The sequence below is a fragment of the Hemicordylus capensis genome, chromosome 16, assembly GCF_027244095.1.
Source record: "Hemicordylus capensis ecotype Gifberg chromosome 16, rHemCap1.1.pri, whole genome shotgun sequence".
NCBI lineage: Eukaryota > Metazoa > Chordata > Lepidosauria > Squamata > Cordylidae > Hemicordylus > Hemicordylus capensis.
The window spans coordinates 14,632,235-14,656,135 of NC_069672.1; the positions used below are offsets into that span (position 1 = coordinate 14,632,235).

The window sequence follows — 23,901 nt, forward strand, 5'->3', positions numbered from 1 at the left end:
GCTGCAATACACCCCATTAAGTGTGGCACAAATTCCAGTGGAAGGATTGCTGTGCAGCCATTGGCCATCCTAGGTGTCTGACCCAGCTGGAGGACCAGTGTTCTCCTAAACCTTGCTGATTCCCATCCTGCTGCATGCTGGGCACAAAGGAGTTCCCCTGAGCCGTTTAGCAGTTTGCTTCTTTTATGGGTTGGGAAACTGGCTGTGCCATTCCTCCCCTGCCCCCCACCCCAACTTTGAGTCCAGTCCTTGCAGAATCCACCCAGTCAAGTACCGGATGTTTAAAGGAAAAACAACACCTGCCCCCAACCATCACAAAATACCTATTTAATCAGGTAAATAATCTGTCCGTTTGTTTTAAAAGAGAGCGGCTTAGGTCTATTTACCCAACACACCTCAAAACCCTCGCTCACATTCTTTCCTCCTTTGAATAAAATAATCCCCCCACCACCAGACAGCCTGCAAAAGAGGAGGAAAAGAAATCCACGTATGCAGCTATGTACACACACACACCCCACTCCCACTCCCACCCCCCAGTAAAAGGAAAGGCAGTCCAGGTTTCTGCCTGGGGGGTGCAGGAGACAAGCAGGGGACATTATGTGACAAGCTTCTGCAAAAGCCGATCAATATCCCGGATGCTGAAGGGCCTCTCTGCCCTCGGCCTGCTCTGGCACCGTGCACACTGCACTGCTCACATGTGAGAACACATTCAAGGGAGGCCGGATCCCTCCCGATGGCAAAGTTCAGCCACTTTCCAACCGCGCAGCCGTCTCTGCCACTCGTCACAAGCCCCCGCTGCTGCCCGCCCGCCCGCCCGCCCCCGCTGCCTTGTCCATCACGTTCTCAGCAGTACAGCCAGGTGCTGCCACCCTTCTCAGTTCTGGACAGCACCTGGCGCTTGGACATGCTAAGGACCGAGGCCATGGGTCTCTGCCCAGACCTGTGCGCTTGCTGGCCTTTGGATCTGACTGTTGCTCGGCCGCTGCCAAGCCCTGGAAAGGTCTCTGCCTGGGAGATGACAGGGACCCCGGGTTCGATCCATGGTGACAGAAATTAAATCCTCCCATCTGGAGTCCTTTCCCCACTAATGCCTGATGTGTGGGGAGTCAGGCATGTTGTCCGCTGTGATGAAGAGGCATCCTGCATCCGCTCGGGGTAACGATCAGTATTAAAAATGCTTTGCATGTTGCGTTTCAACACAGGATCACAAAGCAGCTGACGTTGCAAAAGGGAGGAGATGGTGGTTCCCTGTCCCGAAGGGGCTCCCAAGCTAAAAATAAATGCTAGGGAGACACCAGAGGCGCGGGGGCAAGAGCATCGAGGGTGTTTGCCGCCATCCCCCAAAGCCGTGTCGAAGAGCCAAGCCCCGTTTGGGAGGCTTGGGAAGAGAGCTGGTCTTGTTGTAGCGAGCATGACTTGCCCCCTTTGCTAAGCAGGGTCTGCCCTGGTTTGCATTTGAATGAGAGACGACATGTGTGAGCACTGGAAGATCTTTTCCTGGGAAGATGGAGCCGCTCCGGGAAGAGCATCTGCCGGCTTGCATGCAAAAGGTCCCAAGTTCCCTCCCTGGCAGCATCTCCACGACAGGGCTGAGAGTCAGTCCTGCCTGCAACCTTGGGGAAGCCACTGCCAGTCTGCATAGACAAAACTGAGCTAGATGGACCTATGGTCTGACTCGGTATATGGCAGCTTCCTAGGTTTTGCCTCATGCCAAATGGCTGCCTCCAACCCCAGACCTTCTCTAGGCTGTGTTTCTTTGAAGAGAATTAACACACTGCCTCATTCTTGGGATTCCAGGCAAAACAAATAGAAGAAGCCGTAGTAAAACTATCCAATAAACCCCCAACAAATAAAAAAAGAGTAGCTCAAAATCCACTCAAAGTCTTCTTGAAGTTTTAAATCCATTAAAAGAGAATCTGATCAGGCAGGATCGACACTGCCTTCTGAAACCGTGCGGGGTTTGGCAGAGGCGGGCCCTTCCGGAGCTCCAGGAATGAGGGCTGGTGCAGAGAAGGCAGGCAGGACTTGGGAGCTAGTCCAAGGGGCTTTAGGAGCAGAGGGTGGGAGAAGTCAGCAGAAGATGGCTTAGGACTAACAGATCTGGAAGCTTATATAATACCTGCAGCCAATCAAGAAGCCAGGCTGGAAGCCAATCGGGATTTGCTGGGAAATGGGATGGGGAATCAAGGGGCCATTTTGCACATTAAAGAGTCATGGTGGGTCTAGCTTGTGCCTGTGTGATGCTAGCGTACTGTGTGCAAGAGAGACAAGCATTTGAAAATGAGCAGAAAACACATCCATGAGCTTTGGTCAGCCAAGGTGCTCAAGCAAGTGTTTTAGACTTGTGTCTCTGCCCTACACGAAGAGCAGGCAAACTGAAGGGACAAATGGGACTCTCCTATCATATTCCAGCATCTCACCCTTCCATACCAGGTATTGTCGAGCTGGGAGAAGTGTAAAAAAGGGTGCCAAAAATGAACAGGGGGCTGGTGTACTTCTCAGAGGAAAGGCTAAAGGGTCTTCAGCTTTTTAGTTCTCACAAAAGCATTGTGGGGGGAAAGAGATGCTAAGTTTTAATGGGGCTCTGGTCTGATGGAGACCTCTTCTTATGTCTGCCCTTCTCCTCAACACTTCTCAGAGTTGACTATGCTTCCCCCCCCCCCAATAAACCAAATCACATCTCTAAGGAATCAGGTTCCATAATCTATTGAGAAGCCTGCCTGCCTGCCTGCCTCTCTCAAAATCTATTAGGCAAACAGCGTTGCCCTCTTTTAGCCAATTTGTTTTTTTGCTTGATTTGTATTACATCAAGGGAGACGCCTGGAGGCCTCGGGGCCTGGGCGTCAGGAGGAGCAGACAGCTCTGTGCTCCCTTTTCCTCCAATTCCTCCTCTTTCCCTCCTCAATTTGGTTTCAGTTGCTTCATGGGCATGACACGGCAGACAGGCATTGCCAAAGACCAGTGTGCCAAGTATCAGTGATCAGGGCAGGGCCCCCAGAGCCAGTGGGCTGGAAAGGTGGCAAGAGCCCAACCCACAGCACTTGCTAGTCCTTCACTACCACCACCACCACCTTCTCTTCCCCATCCACAGTACCCAAGACCCCAGATGGAGGCAGCTTGCCAATCCTTTCAGGGCTGGAATGCCATCTTTCCCAGTCAGGCAGGGGTAAAAGTGAGACAGATCCTTCTGTGGGTTGCAGCTCATGTCTCCCGTATGACAGAGAACCAGTTCCTTGCTCAATGCTCCATGTAAAAAGGAGTTAGCTTGCAATTACAAAAACACAAGGGAAATCTGTCCAGGACATGACAGGGAAAGACTGGGGAAGAAAGCAAGAGGCTGAACAGGTTGAGATGCACACACATGCAGAGAGGCTGGCAAGCGTCTCCAAGCCCGGGCTTAGAGAAGATCTTTGGGGCTTGTAAAATTCCTCCTCAAAGAGGTGAGCTTTGGAAGCTCCCAAAGTATTTCTCCTTGATGGAAAGAGAAGGTTGCCCCACTGATGTCCAACTGCTGTGAGGCATGGGACCACATTACTCCTGAGCGGGAAAGGGTGATCTGGCACACAGCTTGCTGGCCCGGCTGAGACACCTTTCCTAACCCTGGCATTTGGTCAGGAGCTACCAGGGCTGGAACCAGAAACCTCCTGATCTGTGTTCTGCTGCCTGCTGTAGCGAGGTGCTCTAGTGAACCAGGGCTATGATGCCCTTGCTGGTTCCAAAGCGGCTCTGACCACTAAGGCATCCTTGACTTGTGAGGGCTGTTAGTGCTTCCAGGGCAGGTCCGGCCTTCATCTGAGCAACAGTTGGGTTCAGTCTCCGATATCTCCTAGGAGAAGCCCCTGTTCAAAAACCCTGCAAAGTCACTGCCAGTCAGTCAGTCAGTCTTACAGTCACAGACCAGAGAGATCACCACTGAGCTAGGCAGACCAAGTGTCTGACTCAGTAAAAGGCAGCTTCAGATGCTTCTCCAGCCCTAGTCCTGGGGAATAGCTCCTCCTGCCAGATCGCTAGGCTGCTGGCAGCTCCGCAGTTTGGGACTCTGTCATTTGCTCTTCCGTTTTACAATCTTTCAGGGCATATGCACTTTTATTTTGCTGCAGGGGTTTTCCCCAGCCCTGTCACTTGAGCTCTCTAAACTGGAGTTGCCAGGAACCGAACCTCACGCCTGTGAAGCACGAGACTCTCCCCAAAGCAAAAGCGATGACTTCAGGCAGGGGAAGGTGTTTGGTGATTTGCAAAGGGGGCAACAGAGAAACAAACTAAGCAGCTCCAGTGGAACGGCTCTGTCAGAGGAGAGATTCTTTACAGCCCAGTTATCTTGCAGTGGAAAACAAGTGCATGAGCGATGTGTGTCTCCAGGCAAAGGAACAGGTTGAATAAACTATTTTCAAGCCGCTGGAAAGAGACTCCCTCAGGTCTAGCCAAAGCGGAATGCAGATGATTGTGTGAAAAGTGTCAGCTAAGCAGGTTACACAAGAAAGAGAGGTGCACGGGACGCACCTTGGAGCCAATCATGCGAAATGTCAGCCAAGTGTGCACAGGAGATGGTGCATCACAGATGCTGGTGCAATGGATGCCCAGGAAAGATCAGGCAGGAAGTGCACATCGGATACCCAGTCTGGGGCTGCTGCAGGGTTGGTGCAGGTGGTACAGACCACAAGGTAGGTAGCAACGCCTAGCACAACAGGATGAGAGGACATGAGAGATGTACAGAAGGTCCATCTAACCCAGCACCATTTCTAGTACTAGATCCCTCCAGGAAGCTCACAAGCAAGGCATGGAAACCAACATCACCCTCTGTTGTCTGCTCAGAAACTTGGCAGTATCGCATTTTGCTGAACAAGGAGTTTCCGCTTTGCTATCATGGCTACTCACAGAGCTCTCCTCCTCCATGAATTTGTCCAATTATTTTTTTATTAAAAGCATCCAACCTAGTGGTCGTCATCACAGCGTATGGCAATGAATCCTGGCAGAGAAAGTGGAGAGCGGGGGAAAGAGAATGAATTTATTCTTCGGCCTGGTTTGCTCAACTCTAGATTTAAAGTTGGTAGTTAGTAACTGACATTCACATGATTGTGTGAACCCATGCCAAGTTGGGAATCTCATATTCATTTCGGGACACAGATCAACATCGGAAATCTTAGGGTGGTTTTGCACGATCAAGCCAATGCTGGTTACCATCTTTAAATCAATTTAAATCATTGTGTGACCAGGCCTTCCTAGCCCATAATGCTAAAACTGGGGGACACCCAATGAAACTGATGAGCTGTAGAATCAGGAGAGGTGACAGAAAGTCTTTCTTACCACTGCACAAAATTAACTGGTGGTATTTGCCACCATATGGTGCAACAATGATCAGTGACTGTAAAAGGGTAATTGGCCAATCCATGGCTAGGCCTTATCAGAGGCTCTAGACCATGGCAACAAAATGGAGACTCCAGGTTCAGAGGCAGTATATCTATGACTACTAGTCACTGGGAGAGCAACCGTTGGGGTGGGTGGATGCTATTGCCTTCCTGATTGGCTTATAGGCTTCTCAGAGGCATCTGGTTGGCCACTGTGGGAAACAGGATATTGGCCTAGATCAAGGCTGCTCAGCTTCGGCCCTCCTGCAGATGTTGGCCTACAACTCCCATAATCCCTGGCTATTGGCCACTGTGGCCGGGTATTATGGGAGTTGTAGTCCAAAAACAGCTGGGGGACCAAAGTTGAGCAGGCCTGGCCTAGATGGTCCTTCTGGTCTATCCAACAGTGTTCTTTTTATAAAGCAGAGAGGTATCATGGCTGAAGCCCTCTTAGCAAACCCTCCCCTGATCAATTTATCCTCAGAAAGATCACTCAGCACAGAAAGGGAAAGGCACTCTGCACACATCTCAAAGGACTCCTTGCAAGCCCTGCTGCCCTCTTCCAAGGGCCAATCCCGTCTCAACCCTGTTTATTGCTTCTGCACAACTAACACAGTAAATGTGAGCTCAGGTGAGCAGCACGTGTGAATGACAGCTGACTCCGAGTCAGAGAAATGGAAGGTCAGGAAGTGGGGCTGAGCTGGGGTTTCTACCAATGGTCTGGGGAGGGAGAGGGAGTGGAAGGGGGCAGGTGAGATGGGGGGGAGTGTGAGGCAGACGTAGCGATTGCATTATTGAAGGAGCCTGGCCCAGCACCGCCATGCCATCGTCCTCATAATCCTGTTAGCCAGCAATCTCCATTCCGAAAGAGCTTCATTTCTTTGTGAATATTTGTAAACTAGATATCTAATGGAAAATTATAGGAAAATTATAGTGAAATTCATGACGAAGAAATCCGATTAGCCCTAATTCAATTATGCCATCTTAGCCCACACTGCACATTTCCCATTTTTTTCCCATAAATACCAATGCCAGGGGTCCGGGTAATCAAATAAAATTGAAAATCATCTTCCCATTAAATTCAATTAGCTGCAATTTCTAAAGCCTATCAGAGATTTTAATTACTAAATTATAAAATTCTCCAATGCTAAATTGAAACAAAAAAAAAATGACACATCCTTGCGTTTCAAAAAGGGGAAAAAAATTACAAGCGAAACCTTGAAAAATACCCTTCCAGTCTCTTTCCAGCACACGTGAGGAGAAACACTCAGCCTTTGTCAAATGGCGATAGGGGGCACAGGCCATGAGGAAGGTAGGAAGGGCAGACGGTGTGCTGGAAAAGCAACCAGAAGGGATCTGTCCACCTCAAAATAATGCTTTCCTTTAAAACAAACAAACAAAAGGAATCTGGTAAGATCCTGTGGATCAGACACTGATTTCCTGCTCTCTGCACTGCTTCAGGGGATGCTGGTTAGAAGAGGGAAGTGAAGCGTTTCAAGCTGAAATGCGCACATGCACACACATGCACACACACAAACCAGAGCAGAATCCTCTCTGTTTTTGGAATAGATATATTCACAGGATATTTGGGTATATAAATATTCATAGTAGTCGTAGTTTTTGGAATTGGTTGACTGCAAAGAGCCTGCCTGCTGTCAGGATCCCAGGTCTGTTGTGTTAACCTTGGTTTGGACAACTCTACCCTCTGCACTGCCAGCCAGTGGCAGAGAATCCGGTTCTTTGAAACCGCCATGGGGAGGGAGGTGAGAGAAGCGCCCCCTTCTCTCCAGTCAAGAGGTGGGCAGGGATCAGCTGGACCCAGATGCAAAATGGCAGCATGGGGCAGAGCCAATGGCCTACATACCCCACGAGCCAGCAGCCACTGGGATAATCTGCAGATAGACACAAGGACAGACAGACACCTGCGTGAATACAGAGCAGGCAGTCTATCACAAAACTCTCAAACTGACCAGCAAAGTTCCCCAAAGACCTGGTAAAGGCATGCCATTAATACTCCTAATTTATAGGTGAGGAACATAGAGGTTGGGAGTGAAGCGACTGGTAGCAGGCCAGCCAGGGCCGATCTCTATGGATCCCAACTGACCTTTGCCCCAATCAAGGGGAAAGGAGGCATCGTGTGAGATGCCCCACCTGTTTTCTCAGGACGCCTCCCTAGAGGAAAAGGAGACTTCCTGCTTAGTACACACCAAGGACAAGAAACCGCCACGACAGCCTTCACTGGAGCAAATCCCATTCCTGCACTGCAAGGATGTGTGAACAGGGACGGTAACTGACGCTGCTTGCTTTTGCGCATGTGAATGCCACCTGAGTTCCACTAAGGGAGACTCACACTGTTCACTCTTTGGCTTGGATGGGCTCACAACAAGAAGGCTGGGGAAACGGAGGTGCTCCTCCTGACGGGGAGGGCTCCCCACGGCTGCTTTGCTGTCTGTTGCTTGGAAATGGCTCCCCCCCCCCCACTCCTGAAACTGACAGAGCTCGGCTTTTCCTGCGTCAGTTTCGAGGCAGTCAGGAGGCACGGATCTGACTTGCTTGCTATGCCACTCTGGCGGAGTTGATACCAAGCTTCATTTGCCAGGCGCCCTGGAGTTGCCAGTCTGGGGAGTCGCCCGCAAACAAAACAAAAAAGTTAATTATCTTGGCTTTTTTCTTTAATAAAGAAGGGAAACTGGCTCAGCCGGATTCTTGGCTGGGCTCTGTCTCCCCCTTTATCACCCATCAGTTTCTGTGACACATTATTCAAAGGATAAAAGTTTTGCAATTTGCAGCATTGTTACTAAATCTTTTGCTCATTCTGATTTTCCTCCCCCCCCCATCCCCCACTCCTCCATGCCAAGCAAGAAGGAGAATTTTAATAAATAAGTGAGTAAGGTGGGGGAAAGGAGAAGAAGTCCAAAGCCAGGAGTGGAGAGAGAAAAGCTCCGGGTTGGCTGGCACTCTCGCCTCCACTGTGGATTGCACAGGAGGCTGGGCTGGTGCTTGGCCCAGCCGCACACCTAGGTTGCCGTCTCGCTCTGGAATGTTACATGGGCCTTGTGGAATTCTGAGCTGCTTGCCACAAGTTCATCAGAGCCCCTTTCGGAAAAGATGAAGGTGGCTACGGCTCAGAACGTGGGCTAGCTCACACGTCCTTAGTTCCATGGGGAGAGGACAAGTCCACACACCCCCAGCCCCAAGAAAAAGGAAGACAGCTTTCTACCGCAGGGATCCAGTTTATAGAAAGTGAATCGAGCCTCCACCCAGCCCAGAAACTGCGCAGTAGAATTACACCCAGAAATGGTTATGATAACCAGCATGCCTAAGGCTCCGTGAGAGTGGTCAGCAACTTGAGGGTCCCCCCTGGGCCAAACCTGAATCTCCTGAGGGGTCCGGCCCACCAGTCACAATCTAATCAGATCTATGCCACTTAAATCTTGTTTATTCTGGGGATGGGGGATTTGCTGACGTGCATAAAACTGTGTGCACTCAAATTAAAGCCACCCACCCTGGAAAAAGGCAAACGTCTGGAAATCAGACTACCAGATGCCTATTCAAAGGGTGACCCCTTTTCTACTGGGATAGGATACCCATTCAGGATCAACCAGCTGTGCCATCAGACTGGAGATGCTACTGAAGAATTTGACATCGCCATGATCAAATGCCCAAACTCACACGCTCGCAGCAAAAACAAACTCTCGTGCCCCACTCGGTACACGAGGGTGTATGTGTTTTTCTTCCTTTCCCTACAAGGAGATTATATCTGTGTAGGAGTTATCTCTGCAAACGTTTGCTTTGTTTGTTTATTCTATTTCCACGATTCACACTCTTGGAAATGCTTGGCAAACGGAAGGGCATGGAAAGGTCTCCGAGCTCTTCTCCAGAACCATGAGGCCTAGGAACTTGTGGCTTCTTTTTGAAGGAATGGAAGTTAGCGGCTCTAGTGGCAAGACGGAGGGCCAGCCTCATGCAGCAGTTAGCAGACCCCTCCATCTCAATGCCCTGCCCTTGGCCGCCCAGGCTTTCTCCAGAGCTGCTCTGCTGTTATTTCCCACACCGCAGTGCCTGTCTAGAGAACTCTCGTATTTTCAGTGCTCACCAGACCATGAATTCACCTTCATACCAGTTACAGGGTTATTTAGCTTTTTCTGACGCCAATAACCACCTCGTTTCTACTAGCAGCTCTGCCAGTCAGCTGGTGCTCTCTTTCGCACACACACACACATGGACCGACACACACAAACAGACGTGCACCCTTCAAACTTTTGCAGTTGAACCCCACAATGCCCACCCCTTCTAGGACTGGGCATGTGGATGTCACAACGAGGGAGCACCCGCTACTTATGAATGCCCCTAACTCCAAGCCCCACAAAGCACCCCTATGGGAATGCAGGCAACAGCAGAGCGAATGAAAGGGGGAAAGACAGAGAGAGTGACAGACGGCAGGATGAGGGGGACAGAAAGGAGGGAAAGGGAAGAGGCAAAAGAAGCAGCAGCAGCAGCAGCAGCCAGAAGAAAGGAAGCAGGCAGAACAATGGACACGGGAGACACACAGGCCAGACCTGTCCATGTTGGTAGCCCTCTCTGCAATTCCTGCTTGGCCTTGGGAGACCCATTCCAAAACTGTCATCTTGAGGATCAAGGTTGAGGGCAGAGTTTTCGGAGAGAGCACGAGATGGGACTTGGCTGAGAGTGTGGGACTCTCCCTGGGATTGTGGACAGTTCTTGAGCCGGTGTGGTCTAGTGGTGTGCATGGAACCGGTGCCTGCTGGTAGGAAGGTGGAGGGGAATCTCTTTCAGGACAGGGGAGGGTGCTCTTACCCCTCCCACCGCATTTTCCCCACCAGCGTTGCCTTTTAAAACGCTCCGGCAGGGCAGGAGCACATCTCCTTGCTGCCCCCGGTGCCTCCTCAAACCGGAAGTGACTGGAAGCTGCCACTGTGTGTGCACACATCACACTCGCTTGTGTACACATCGCAATGTGCACACGTGCAGCGGCAACTTCTGGTCCCTTCCGATCCGAGGAGTCACCAGGGCGGCAAGGAGGTACACTGCCGCCCCGCCGAACCATCTTAAAAGGCAGCGCCAATGAGGGAGATGCGGTGGGAGGGGTAAGAGCACCTTCCCCCATCCTTAAAGAGATCCCCCCCTTCAAACCGGCTGAACCACTGGTCTTTCGAACTGATTCAGAGGCCCATAAAGGGCCTCCGAACCGGTTCCATGCACATCCCTACTGTAGTCCACCAGATAACATGTGGGACTCTGACAAAGGAGATCTGGGTTCAGTTCCTGGCTCTGCCTGCTGGACTTCCAGCCGGGTGGGTCTCTGGGAGGTCATTGTCTCTCAGCCTCATCCCACCTAACGGGAATTTTTGAAGACTTTTATGCTGAGTGACTGCAAGCTGCACAAAGAGCCCACATGATCTCTAGCATAGTTCCGCAGAGGCCACACTGATTTCAAAGAGGATTACTCTGAGAAAGGCAGAACTCGGAATGCAGTCTGATAGGAACAGGGATGGAAGAGGAAAGGAAGCGGGCTTGATATTTCTGAGGCCAGGGTGAGCTCAAGAACAGGAGCCCCAGTTCTGCGAAGAGGGCTTTCCCCATGCTCATTAGTCTTCAAGTCCACCTGGTTTTGACCTGTTTCCCTGGGGAGGTGGGTTGTAAAAGGGGGCCCTGCCTGACCACTCCAGGTGGGCCTTCCTCCCATCACCTGCTCCTCGACCTGATCCTTTTAACAGGAGATGCTAGGAACTGATTTTGGACTCTCTGCATGCAATGCATTCACTACTCCTTTGTTAATCATGTGTCCACACATAGTGGCACATCTGCTCAGAATCCTTTGTAGCAGGTAAATGTAAATGAGCGATCATCACTGACCACTCGTATAGCTGCTGCCTTTTGGTGGTGGTGGGGAAAACATATTTCAGAGACACACAACAAAAAGGCATTCAAGAAGTGCAGCTTTTCCTATTGCTGCATTTCCATGCTGGGAAGAAGCTGCACCTGTTGGGTTTCTGGATCCTTGGAAACTGGTAAAGTGGGGTGGGAAGAAGTGAGACTGGGAGCTTCTGGTGGATCGCTGGGTGATTTGCAAGCAGATCAGTAAGATTTTTTTGACTCCTAATTAACAGCAGCAAGAATAAAAGGGAATCCGTCCGTCCCCCGTCCCCCCCGATTAGGCACAGGAGGTAACTGGCCACCCCCTGAGCCACTGTTTTGAATCTGGCCCTGGCCACAGGTTCTTGTGAAAAATAAAGCCAACCCTCCAGGCTTGAGGTCTGCCCACCTCAGCCAGGGAAGCAATTGTGTCCTCCCTCAACAAAGACCGCAAACCCTCTGAGCTAGGGACAATTCCTGGTCTATTTTTGTACAGCGCCTGGCACCCACCTGGCACCCAATAATGCGATGAGGAACTAAAGCACACTTTTCATTGGCAATGGCTTTCTTTTCCATTCTTCTCCGCCACACCCCAAGCAAGCCATTTCTGAACATTAAACTGAATTTCTGGATGCAGATCCGAAAAGGCTCCTCTCCCTGCAACCCTCCCCTTCTGCACGCCACTGAGGTTGAGCAAGGAAAAGTATTTTATTCTTCACCTCCCTGGCCCTTGTGACGAAACCAAGGTGACTCGAGGAAATAATCTCCATCTTATTGTAGTGTGTGGTTTCCGCCTCCAAACACCTCTGAATTTTTCATCTCCTTATTATTACAAAAAACAGAGCAAGAGTTTTGAACAAACAATAGATCAATGGGTCCCCACCCCCTCAGAAGGAAAACAAACACCAGGATCGCCGCAAATTAGACAATGTTTCGCTTCACTTCATCTAAACAGGCTGACAATTTTGGGGGGTTGTTGCCACGGCGACAGAATAACACAGTGTTCAGCCTGTTGCAGAGCAATCAATTAACTTAGCACCGCCCAGCGCCTGTCTGCTGTCTTGTTTTCATCCCTGCTCTTCCTTCCTTTGCCTCCTCTCGCTCCCCTCAATCCTCTCTTCTTACAACCCTCCCAGCTGACAACAGGCAGCAGAACGTCGAAAAACTGCAGCGGGCAAGAGAAAGTTTAACTTTCCTCTGTCTAGTTTGCCGATGTGCAGTACAATGCATGACGGGACAGGTCCCTGCCCCAAGGGGGTTACAATCAAGGATGTGACATAAAGGAGGGAGCAGAGGAAGAAGCCAGCAGGGAAGAACAGCCTATTTTAGTTCCATGTCCTTGGACTCTCAGTTGGGCTATGGGTTGTGCCAGAAGGTTCATGGAAATTACGCTCGGTCACCCCACGCTTCCCAAATCTTTGCTCCTACAGGAGTATGCCCAGTGCTGCACCTTGAAGAGAGGAGGACCGTCCACGGGGATGTCAAGGGAGTCTTCACGTTCGATCAGAGACATTGACTTTTCTCACGGGGATTCGACACAGCATCTCTCTTCCCAGAATTCTCAGCTCGGTTAAACATCACATTTGGCCCCATTCCAGCTCCCACAATTGCCAAGCAGCGTGCGGCCTCTGGACTGGCCGGGCCTGGTAGAAATAGAGGGGAGCTTGTCTCTCCGGGCTTGGTCCCCCACCTACCCCACGCCCCACAACCTTTTCTGCTAGTCTACCTCATCTCTGCCCCTGGCTTCCATTTCTCCAGCACTGCCACCTTCAGCTGTGATGCAGTCTGTCTGTCTTCCTCCTTATCCCTTCTCAAGAACACATTTTCCAAAAAGCCTTGGTTTTAATCTCTCAGTCCCCAGAACCCAACTGCAATGAAGCCTAAGCTTGCATCACTAAAAGAAGGGCATTTCTTCCCTTGTTTACCCCGCTTCCATTTCCCTCCCATTCCTCCATTGTCTCCTTTGTGTCTCTTTCTCAAATGTAAACTCCTCAGGGCAGGGGCCTCTGGTACTTTACAAAGTGAAACAAGAATATATAATAGTAACAAGGATTTCAATTCCTGCTCCTCCCGAATCCACAGAGCAGGGCCTTTTGCCCTCTACACAACCACTTTCAACTTTTCCAGGTCATAGGAACATAGGGAGTTGCCTCCTACTGAGTCAGACCCTTGGTCCATCTAGCTCAGTATTGTCTTCACAGACTGGCAGCGGCTTCTCCAAGGTTGCAGGCAGGAGTCTCTCTCAGCCCTGTCTCGGAGATGCTGCCAGGGAGGGATGAACGTGAGGGGCCCAAGGTTTGAAACCTCTCCCTACAGCCAGGTCTGGATTTGGCTATGGCCGCCCAAGACTGCAGCCCATTCCTGATTGTCAGCCCCCATTCAAATGAAGCCCTGATTTATAGCCACCACTTGTTGCTGAGATTCAGTACAAGGCCCCAGTTCAGGTTTCTCTATCTGTGCTGGAAAGCACTCATGAAGGGCATACAAAGAAGGCCAGGGGAAAGAGACCATCACAAACAAACAAACAAACTAACAAACCAAAACAAAAGACTGCATGCTACTCGTATTTGAATGTTACTGTTTTTGTGAATTTGTGTACTCAAGATTGTGAAGCTGGTCAGAGACCAAAATAAAGATGACTGATTGACAGATAGATAAATATTTTAGGGGGAAAACCCAAATCTCTCTCTCTCTCTCTCTCTCTCTCTCTCTCTCTCTCTCTCTCTCTCTCTCTCTCTCACACACACACACACACACACACACACACACACACACACCACTGAAGAGGAAAGAGACTACCACAAATAAATAAAGGTTTTTGAAAAAGGAAAAAACCAAAACCCCACCCACACAACCCAGCCACTGACCATTTACGGGATAGCATGGCAAATTTACCATCATATTGACTTCCAGTCATTTTCATTTGTTCTGTACATTGCAAAAAGTTGTCAATAAAATATGTGTCTATCGGTGCCAGGAAACATTCTCATCATCACAATTGTGAGTCGTGAGGGAATCCGTGAGATGGAAACGTTCTTTGGCAAGCCTCTATCTCTCTCTCTCTCTCTCCCCCTGCCTCTCTCTTACACACACACCCCTACCTCAGGTTTGTGTTTAGACTAAAGAGCCCTGGTTTCAATGGGGATGAACATGATCTGTGCTGGCTGCCCTCAGCCTGCTTGGGGTCCCCCCTCCCTGCCAAGAGCAAAAGCTAGAATGATCAGCAGGACCCAATTCTGAGTGTGTGCGTTCCCATAAAGAGTTGCTTTGGCTCAACAGCATCCAAAACTGCTTAAAGAACAGGTTTCAGAAGAAGAGGTTTTCCTGCCACATGGGGACCTCCAAGCAGGTCATGGAGATCATGGCCTCCCTATGTTGTTAGCCTCCAGCACATGGTAATCAGAGGTAGACCACCTCTGCACATGGAGGCTCTACTGGGTGATCATGCCTAACCATCACAGATAGAGGTTGAGGAGTCTGTGGTGTGCTTAAAAATCAAAAGCTATCCAAGCCATCCAAGATGTCGCCACACCTTGCATGAAGCACAGTGCTTTATTTCGTCGCTCCTAAACTTACTGATTTCATCAGGGGCCTAAGAAAACTCCCCCTCTCACTGGGCTGTTCATAACTTGATCCGTTCGCTAAAATCTTCACTGAACATTCTGCTCCTGTAGACCCAAGCATGTAAATGAGGTTACCTTGTCCAAACTCTGTTGAAAACAGAGATTCTGGGCAGCAAAAGGTAGTCCTTCTTGACACAATGTGTAGTTAAACTGTGGAATCTGCTGCCACCAGGTGTGGTGCTGCCCACTAATCCAGACAGGTTTAAAAGGGGATGAGACAAATTCATGGAGGAGAGGGCTATCAGTGGAGACTAGCCTTGGCTGCTCTACATTTCCATCAGGATCAAAGTGGGCATGCCCTTTAACACCAGGTGCAAGGGAGCACCAAGGGCGGGAGTGGCTTCCCAAGTGAGTCTGGTTGGCTACTGCGTGAGGCAGGATGCTGGACTGGATGAGTACATAGGAAGCCTCCATATACCGAGTCAGACCCTTGGTCCATCTAGCTCAATATTGTCTACACAGACTGGCAGCGGCTTCCCCAAGGTTGCTGGCAGGAGTCTCTCTCGGGTCTATCTTGGAGATGCTGCCAGGGAGGAACTTGGAACCTTCTGCGTGCAAGCATGCAGATGCTCTTCCCAGAGCAGCCCCATCCCCTAGGCTAAGGGAACTCTCTTCCAGTGCTCACACATGTAGTCTCCCATTCAAATGAAAACCGGGCAGACCCTGCTTAGCAAAGGGGGCAATGCATGCTAGCAGGGCTTTTCTTCTGTGCAACACACCATGTTTTCAGTTCTGCTCAGCCTTTGTGTGCTGCTGAAGAGGACCCCCGGACAGACCCATTTCTCCCCCCAGCCCTCAGTCCTCCCTTTCTCCAAAGAGAGCCAATCTGTCAGCAGAACCTGTTGGTGGAGGGGCTTGTTGACTGCTCCCTGTCCATTACGGCCCAGATTATAAGCATATTGTGCGGTGCTCTCTGCACGAGGCCGGGGAAATCCAATACGCTGAAAGGTTAATGCAATCAATTAGGGTGACAGGGAAGTAAAATAAGGCTTCCGAGTAGATGAAAAAGAAGGAGAGGGAGAGAGACTGAAGGGGCCCGGCCAGACGCGGAAAAAGCCCCGCATTATTCTCTCCGTGTTATACTCACGCTGGCACCGAGTCAGTGCCGGCTATGCAAAACCGGCCCGCGTGTCACAGAAGGCAAGGCAGCTCCCTCGTCAGGAAGAAAGCCACCCTCCTGTTGGCTGGCCTAAAAATAAAACCCTAGACAAGCAGGGGAGGTATATGCTCAGGATGGCAAAGAGCCTTCAAAAGATAAACAAACAAGCGGGGGGGGGGAGGTAGGTTACTCTTTGGTTGGGGGGTTGATTATTGCAGGGTTCATCACATTTGTTCCTTTAAACGCGACTGTATGTGAGCTCTCCTGTGCCGGCTGGGTTCAGAGCTGAACTGACAAGCAACACTGATGAAACGGAACTTTGAAAGGGTCAAAAAAAAGATGCCGATATGATGGGAAGGAGAAGGGGGTTTCTTCAGCACATGGCCCTTTGCGGAAGGAAAACGGCCCCTGCTCAGCAAAGGATCCCTGCTGGGAAAGCGAGATCTCCCCCAAACAGAAGTGGTATGTTGGGAAATAATCCCCAGACCTGCTGCAACAAGGAATTGCTGGAGATTGATAGTAGGTGCGTGTGCCTGTGTCTGTGGGGAGAATGAACGAATAAACAAACAAACAGAAAGGGGGGCTGTACAATGGAAGAAGATGGCCTGGAATGAGGCAGCCAGAAGGCCATTCGTGGCTTTAGCAATTCTGCCGAGAGGGGGGAGGCCAGAGATTCTTCCCCTTGCAAATGCCTCTTCTTGCAATTCCCCTTGCACATGTTCTCACCTGAACACCCAAGCTGCCACTGAGCAATGGGGAAATCCCTTTCAAGGCCTGCCCGGGCGTCTCCAAAGGTGACACCAACTCCTCAAGCCCGGCCCGCTCCCGCAAGCTGCCCAAAGCCCCTTCCAGCCCCTGCTCCGGCTGCCTGCCCGGTGAAGCCGGGAGGCTGCGCAAGCAGCTCGTTAGGCCAAATGACGGCTCCCCTGCTCCCGCGGCACTCTTCCGTAATCTCCCTACTTAGCTGGGGGTAGCGGAGCCAGAGACTCACGCCAAGTGCCGCGATCTCCATCACTGGGGGAAGAGGAGCAGAGGAGAACCTGGCCCTAGCACGGCGGTGGGGCTGGGCAGAGAGAGATGCCCAATCACCCCGCATGCTCCCCCCCCCGTTCACTTCCGGTTTAGCTCCACACTGAGCTCCCAGCAAGGCAAGAAGCTGGTGCCTGGAGGCAGCAGAAGTGGGAGCAAAAGAAGAACGGAGCAGAAAGGGCAGGGAGGGGGGAGGCAAAAGAGCGGGGGGGGGGGAGAAAGCAGAGTCCGGCCTGGGAAGAAAGCTGTAGCCAGGGTTGTGAAGCACGCAAAGGGAAGCATCCGCCTCTTCCTTTGAACACTCGAGGCAGGGTGCTCGGGGGGTGACCTACACCGTGCGCGGCTGTGATCGTGTTTCAGGGCCATTGCCTGCCGATCCCGAGACAATGCAGGGGAGCCTTTGAAGTCAGAGAAAGAAGCCGCCGCCGAGGCAAAGCGGAGGGAGCTGGCCGAGGGGCGGGCAGTGCGGAGGGCCGGGCGGGTGGGTGGAGAGGACAAAGCCAAGAGCCGGGTCTCCAGCAGGGTGCCCCCAAACTAAAAGGGGCAGCCAAGAAAACAAACCGTTTATGAGCAGGGCACAGGCTGCCGCTGCCTGCATGCCCCCCCGCCGGGCAAAAGCCCCTGCTCCCAGAGAGGCCCCCGCCGATGACGGATGGCTGGGGAAGGCCTAGGCAGCCCCGCCGTGTTTCGGCAGGAAGAGTGACACAGCGCTGGCCTGCCACACATCACCTCTGACACCGCCGGGCCAGGCCTCCTGCGTCCCTCTGGCAAGTGCACTGGCTCTCCCAACACCTGCCTGGAGGGACCAGAGCCAGAGAGAAGGGCGGTCCTTGCCCAGCCTCACTCAGGAGACTCGGGACCCCTTGAGGTGATCAAGCCGTGCCTGGGCTGTACAGTTTGCAGATTGGGGGCTGACCTGCCTAACTGCTCCTCAATTAGAAAAAGAAAAGAAAACCCTTCTGAGTAGAAAGCTGGCATGCTGGGGAGAGGGGTTCTAAGCAGAGGGCTACGGACCTCCAGGGAGTCCACAAGCAGAGCTGGAAGATGGCCATGTCCTCTCCCGTTGTTGCTCCCTGGTAAGCGGCACCCAGTGGCATATACCGCCTCTCAGCACCAAGGAAGCCGCATGCGTGCAGCCCTCTGGACTAGCAGCTATTGACAGCCCTGTCTTCTGGGAAGGTGTTTAGGGAAAATTCAGGAACAGGTTTCCCGAATCCTGTTTCCCCCAAATATTTCAGGAAGAAAAATATCTATCTACTTACTTTCCCCACATCATGCATAGAATTATAAACTTGGAACATAACACTGACCCATTATTTTCCTGAACTCAAAAGTTGCCGATGTGTCTGCGCCTTTCTTTACAAGAATCTGCTCCAACCCTCCAACATTCTAGATTTTAATGTGTATGTTTCCCCCTGAAAATTCTGCACAGGGCCCTGTCAAAGTTGGGCGGCGGGGAGAGAAAGAGACAGCTGTGATTTTGTCAATTCGACCCTTCCAAAATGTCTAGGTTTCTACCACTGTATGCTGGCAATCTTGTTAAAAACAAACATGCTAGTGATAAAGGTTACGGCCTATGACTTAGAAGGCTTGTATGTTCAGTGGCACAGGGTTTTTTTCCGGAACTGGAAAGAGACGTACAGATCACATGGCTCAGACTGACTTTCCCACTGTCCTTCCCATCCTAGAGTATACAGAACGTTTGAAGAGAAGCACGTATCCTATCAATGAGCTACAATTCTTCTGCTATACCAGGCCACGCAGACAAGGCAGCTATGGCATTTGGAAAGTGCCTGTAGCTCTCTCAACATAACACTTGGTGGAGAGGAAGATTCCAGAAAACCCCACAGACATACCACACCATGTCTATGCCTGAAGTTGCCCCTTGTGGTGGATCTCTGCCACCCACTTTTAGCAGCACGGAGAAGCATAAAAACCACAGACAAGACCAGCCCTGTGGACTGGAGAGCCCAATTGCCATGCAGACCCCAAAAGTAGAAAAAAGACCCAGGTGGGTGGACATACCCATTTGGTGGTCTCGCGGGGTCTCTCTCCTACCTTGCGATGATCAGGAATCTGATTCCTCAATAGGTTTATTGTTTTTAAACTGTGAAGTTACTTCATCCTGAAGAGGGAAAGGGAAGGAAAGGTGGTTAATACCTGAGGCCCCAGATGTTGAGAGACAGAAAGTCAGGGGAGGTTGGCTGACAGTTTACCCAAGTTTACCACTTCAACAAGTGCTGGGAGCCTACCCTAGCATGTGGGGTTTGAATTGGCCAGCGGCAGTTTGGCTTTATCCACAGTAAGTGCTTTTACTATTCCAACCACAGGTCATAAACAAGGCAGAGGGCACAACACATACACACAGAAAAACAGAAGAAAAAGGGTTTTTTAAAAAAAAACTCATGGGAGATAAAATTCATACTTTAAAAGGTGAGCAAAACAGCAGGTTTGTATTTAAATTACTGCCGATTCTTGTCTAGAGAACTCTAGAGTGGAATTTAGCTACATCAGAAATAGCTGGGCCAGAGTGTCCTTTCTGGACATTGCGCGTCTGAAAACTAGAGTGTCACCTGGCTTTTACCACCTGCTCGGATTTGAAAGCTGGCTTTGGGGTGGATGTGTTCATGATGCAAATGTGGGGCACTGGGGGTTGGGGTGTTCAGTCCCCTCGGTGCCTTTCAGAAGAACCCAGCACTAAGCAGATGCCGTGCCCGCTGCAGCAAAGCAAGGGATCCTTGAGAAGTGGCGAGAGTGAGGCCTGCACGCCTCTGCAAATATTCTCCCTGCTGCCCCCACGACAACTCTCCTGACCGCCATGGGCTAACTTGGGCAGGCTCAAAAGCAAAACCGAAGAGAAAAGGAGCTATGCAGATAAACAACAGTTGCAGCAAAAAAAGAGAGAGAGAGAGAAATCCTGCAAAGTAAATTGAATTATTTAGAGCCATATGTTCCAAAACTGTGACGGAGCACAAGAAGAGCCGTGCCATGAGACTTCCGGATGGGGCCCTCCCTATCCTGAGGAGCGGGGGTGGGGGGTGGAAGGTAGAAACAGCTGCGAAGAAAGCAGCTGGTAACAGGTTCTCGTCTCCCCCTGACAGCAGGAAGGTGGGGGGGGGAGAAGAGTGGCTGCTCTGTAATGTGCCCCCCCTCCCCGCAGGGCATGGCTTGTGCCTGGTCTGGTGCATCAAGCGCTGCTTGGCTTGGCTTGGGTCGCATACCTGGAGGAGGAGAGGTCTATCAACGGCTACTAGTCAGAGGGCTATAGGCCACCTCCAGCCTCAGAGGCAGGATACCAGTTGCAGGGGAGTAGCAGCAGGAGAGAGGGCATGCCCTCCCCTCTTGCCTGTGGGCTTCTCAGAGGCATCTGGTGGGCCCCTGTGGGTAACAGGATGCTGGACTAGATGGGCCTCCTTGGGCCTGATCCAGCAGGGCTGTTCTTATGTTCCCACTGTGCAACATTATTTTTCAATATGGTAGGTTAGCCTACAAGCAGTGCAAGGTTTCAGCGGCTTGGAAAAAAATGGAATAATGTGGGGTCTGCCTAGAAAGGATGGCGCCAATGACCAGAGGGTCATTGACTCCAGGATCCCAGGCTCAGAATCTGCCCCTGGAAGACATGGTGACGCTGCCAACTGGAGTCTCACTCCATCTAGCCTAGTGCCCACTTGTTTGGCAGCAACTCTCGAAGGTTTTTCCTAGACCTGAGATCTGAGATCGTTTTAACTGGAAATGCCAGGATTGAACCTTCTGCATGCTCTCCCAGATCATCTATCCACCACAAGTTCTCCTTCTGCTGAGTCAGACCACTGGTCCACCTAGCCCAAGCTTCTTGACTCTGATTGACAGCAGCTCTCCAGGCTCAGGGCTTTCCCATCACCTGTGATCCTTTCCACTAAAGTTGCTGGGGACTGAAGCTGGAGCCTTGTGCATGCAAAGCACATGCTCCTCTACTGAGCTAAGGTCACTCCCCAACAATTTGGGACACACAAAGCAGAGTAGGGTGGCGTGAGGGATTGGTCAGCTTCAGGGATGCTGCCTTCTTCTCCGCTACTGGATGAACCACCTCCTGGCAACCCTCCACCCCCATCATTTTAACTGCCTGAGGAAGTGATGGAAGGCGCCTATTGGATTGGCTCTGCAGCTGGGCACTGCTTTTGCCTCTCCCTAGTAGTTAATATGCTTAGTGTTTGTACAGCATGCATCAAAAATCAAAAGGGCTTCTTATATATTATTTCAGGACTCCTCACAACACCCTTGCAAGGCAGGCCGGTGTTATCAGTGTAGATGGGTGGGGGGGCGCATTGGAGCTGAGAGGACAGCAACATGCCAGAGGCCACTTGGAGACTTCCTGGGCGAGGTCCAAAGTGGGAATGTTCAGGCTTATCGCTTCACATTCCTACTTGCTCCGTGATATCAGGAGGCGGATGTCCCCATCCGTTAATTTATAAGAAGAGAAGAGCTAAAGTCCAGCCCCTCCCTGGAATCCACATTCCATCGAGCCTGAAATCCCCTGCTTCAAAACAGGGGTCAGGCATGGAGGAGAATGAGGTGAAGCCACACAGAGCAGAGAGAAAGGCACTCTGCACATGGCCAGAGTTTCTCATCTTTTTTATCACCGGAAGTGCAAGGGAAGGCAGTGTGCCTGCATTTCAGAAATCTTGTCAGCTTCTTCTTTCTTCTTCTTCTGCACCTGGAAGCAAGACACTGATTCCAGGCTTGGGGAAGCTTTCGGTTTCCCTTTCCTCTTTCTCTGCCTTGCACGCTCCCTGCCCAGCCCCGGACACCAGCAGCTGCTTTCTTCTCCCCCCCCCCGCCACTGCCCACCCCCTGCCTCACCCGTTGCTAGATTTAAAGGGGGCACCAACCACCCCAGTTCCAGCAGCCCCCTCCTCCCCTCCCCTCCCTCCTCCTCCACCCCCTCCCGACCCCTTATTATTTTGGCCGCAGCTTATCAATGATGCAAGAGGAATAACGCCAATTTACTTAGAATGTGTAATCCCCAAATCAGATTGGGGGATTGCAAGAGGCAGGCTGACCTTGCATATGTCTCCATTAAAGCCACCCAGGCCTGTGCTTGTATTCTGTGTTCCCAGCACATCTTTAGACAGATAACACTAATTGTACTTGACACGTCCTCTTAAGGATGGACTCTCCTCCGCCTCCTCCCCCAGCTCTGCCTGACAATGAGCCCACCTCCATAGGCAGGAGCCACTCGCTTCCTGTAGGGCAGGGCCTGGCAAGGGGGCGAGCAGACCCCCGTCCCCACGGCAGGTGTCCAGGAGCCCCCTTCTCGCCAACATGCTGGGTGCCCTCAACAAACATCTTGGAGAGCTGGACTGAAGCCACCCAAAAAGAAGCCGGGGCTGGGGTGTGTGTGTGTGTGTGTGTGTGTGCTCCACACGTGTGTTCCTTTCTGGGGCATTGTTAATCGGGGATTAGAAATTGCTATTGTGGCAGCCTCAGTGAAAATGTGCTCCATGCTCCTCAGGATGGACCTGAATGCTGGGGGGATTTTGTCGGGCCTTCTGTGCAATGGGGCCCCAAAGCCGACGGGGTGGGCAGAATGAGTGACGCTGCTCCTTGTCAGACTAAAGGAGAGGGGAAAGGCAGGAAAGTTGTCCGGGTAATTTCCAAGGCTCTCAAAATACACCCTGGGGGAGCGGGGAGCGGGGAGGGGAAAGAGCCCCCCCCCGCCATGGCCTTTAATCCGCCTTGCTGCCGCCACACCTTCCTTGGCCACTCATGCAGAAAACAAGTCATTGGCCTCACGGCGCTTTCCCTGCGAGGCAGGACTCAAGAACCCCCCATTCAGGAACGCACATACTGCTACTCGGACTCCTCCTCTCACCAATACTTTGAGGGGCTGGACACCCAAGTGCTGGTTTTGTTTCTCATGGCAAGCCTCAAACGCAAGGGGGGAAAGAGGGGAGAAAAGTACAGCCGTGCAAGAAGCAAAGGGGGGCCCCGGAACCCCTCCCCTCTCCTGCCCAATGTGCCAGGGAGCGACTGAAATCAGAGCTACTCCCTAGCTATTTCGATTTTTATCTAAAAACAGTGTGACAACACAATCCTGGCTTTCCTACTACAGTTAGTCACTTTCCAGTCTGGTTTGAGGATGGGGTGTGTGGGCGTGAGCACCCATTTCTTCAGTGCCTCTTCCGTCATGGAATACCCATGCAAAATGACTCTGGGCCTGTGCAAAGCACCCCAGCCACCACCAAGGAATGAAAGCCAACTTCCCACATATCCAGGGTGAAATGACTCCCATATGAACACCCAATGCTCAGTTTTTGGTTTGGGTTAAACAAAAGCAAATGTATTTCCGCCTGGATTCCACTTTCCTGGCAAACATCATACTTCATGAAGGGATAGACTGGAGAGAGGCAGAATCAGCTAGCCGGGAAAAGGTGAGAGCTGCAGGGATGCCTATAGAGCGCTCTAAGAATAACCATCAGAGATTCAACAAGGAGATTCACACAAAGAAGACAAAACTGAGCCTCATTGCATATATAGATGCTGATTTTGCATGGATTTAGCCACAGAGAGTGTAAGGCTCTATGCAGAGGTTCCATCCCTGGCAGCCCCTCTTTTGAGATTTGCTGCCAGTCAGGGTAGAGAAAGCTGACCAGGATGGTCCAAGTCAGTTGAAGGCAGCTTGCTATCTTCACAGATACTTTCAAATGTCTCTCTGCGGTCTTAAGGGCTAGTAACCTGCATTTAAAATTTTAAACGCATTAGGGCTGGAATGCTGAGGATGCTGAACGCTTCTGCTCAGTCATGAACACACACAGAGACTGCCAGGGCGAGAATGCCTCCTCAGGAGGCAGGGCCCGTGCACATTTGCAATTGTCAAGGGAAGCCCTGGCTGTCCCTTCTTGACTCCAGAAGCTGCCACAACTGGCAGCAAAGTCCCTCCTGCAGAAAC

At 51.3% G+C, this 23,901-nt stretch overlaps 1 protein-coding gene across 7 annotated transcripts in view; it reads right to left on the minus strand.

Moving 5' to 3' along the window:
• The window catches only part of CASZ1 (castor zinc finger 1), a 375,530-nt gene that overhangs the window by 111,750 nt on the left and 239,879 nt on the right, over positions 1–23,901 (minus strand). For 6 of the 7 annotated variants that reach the window (XM_053281208.1, XM_053281206.1, XM_053281207.1 and 3 more), the window contains one exon: positions 18,999–19,098. In XM_053281208.1, the coding sequence (XP_053137183.1) occupies positions 18,999–19,002 (4 nt within the window). In that variant the 5' untranslated portion in view covers positions 19,003–19,098. The remainder of the gene's footprint in view (positions 1–18,998; positions 19,099–23,901) is intronic. The other variant, XM_053281214.1, reaches the window with a different exon arrangement.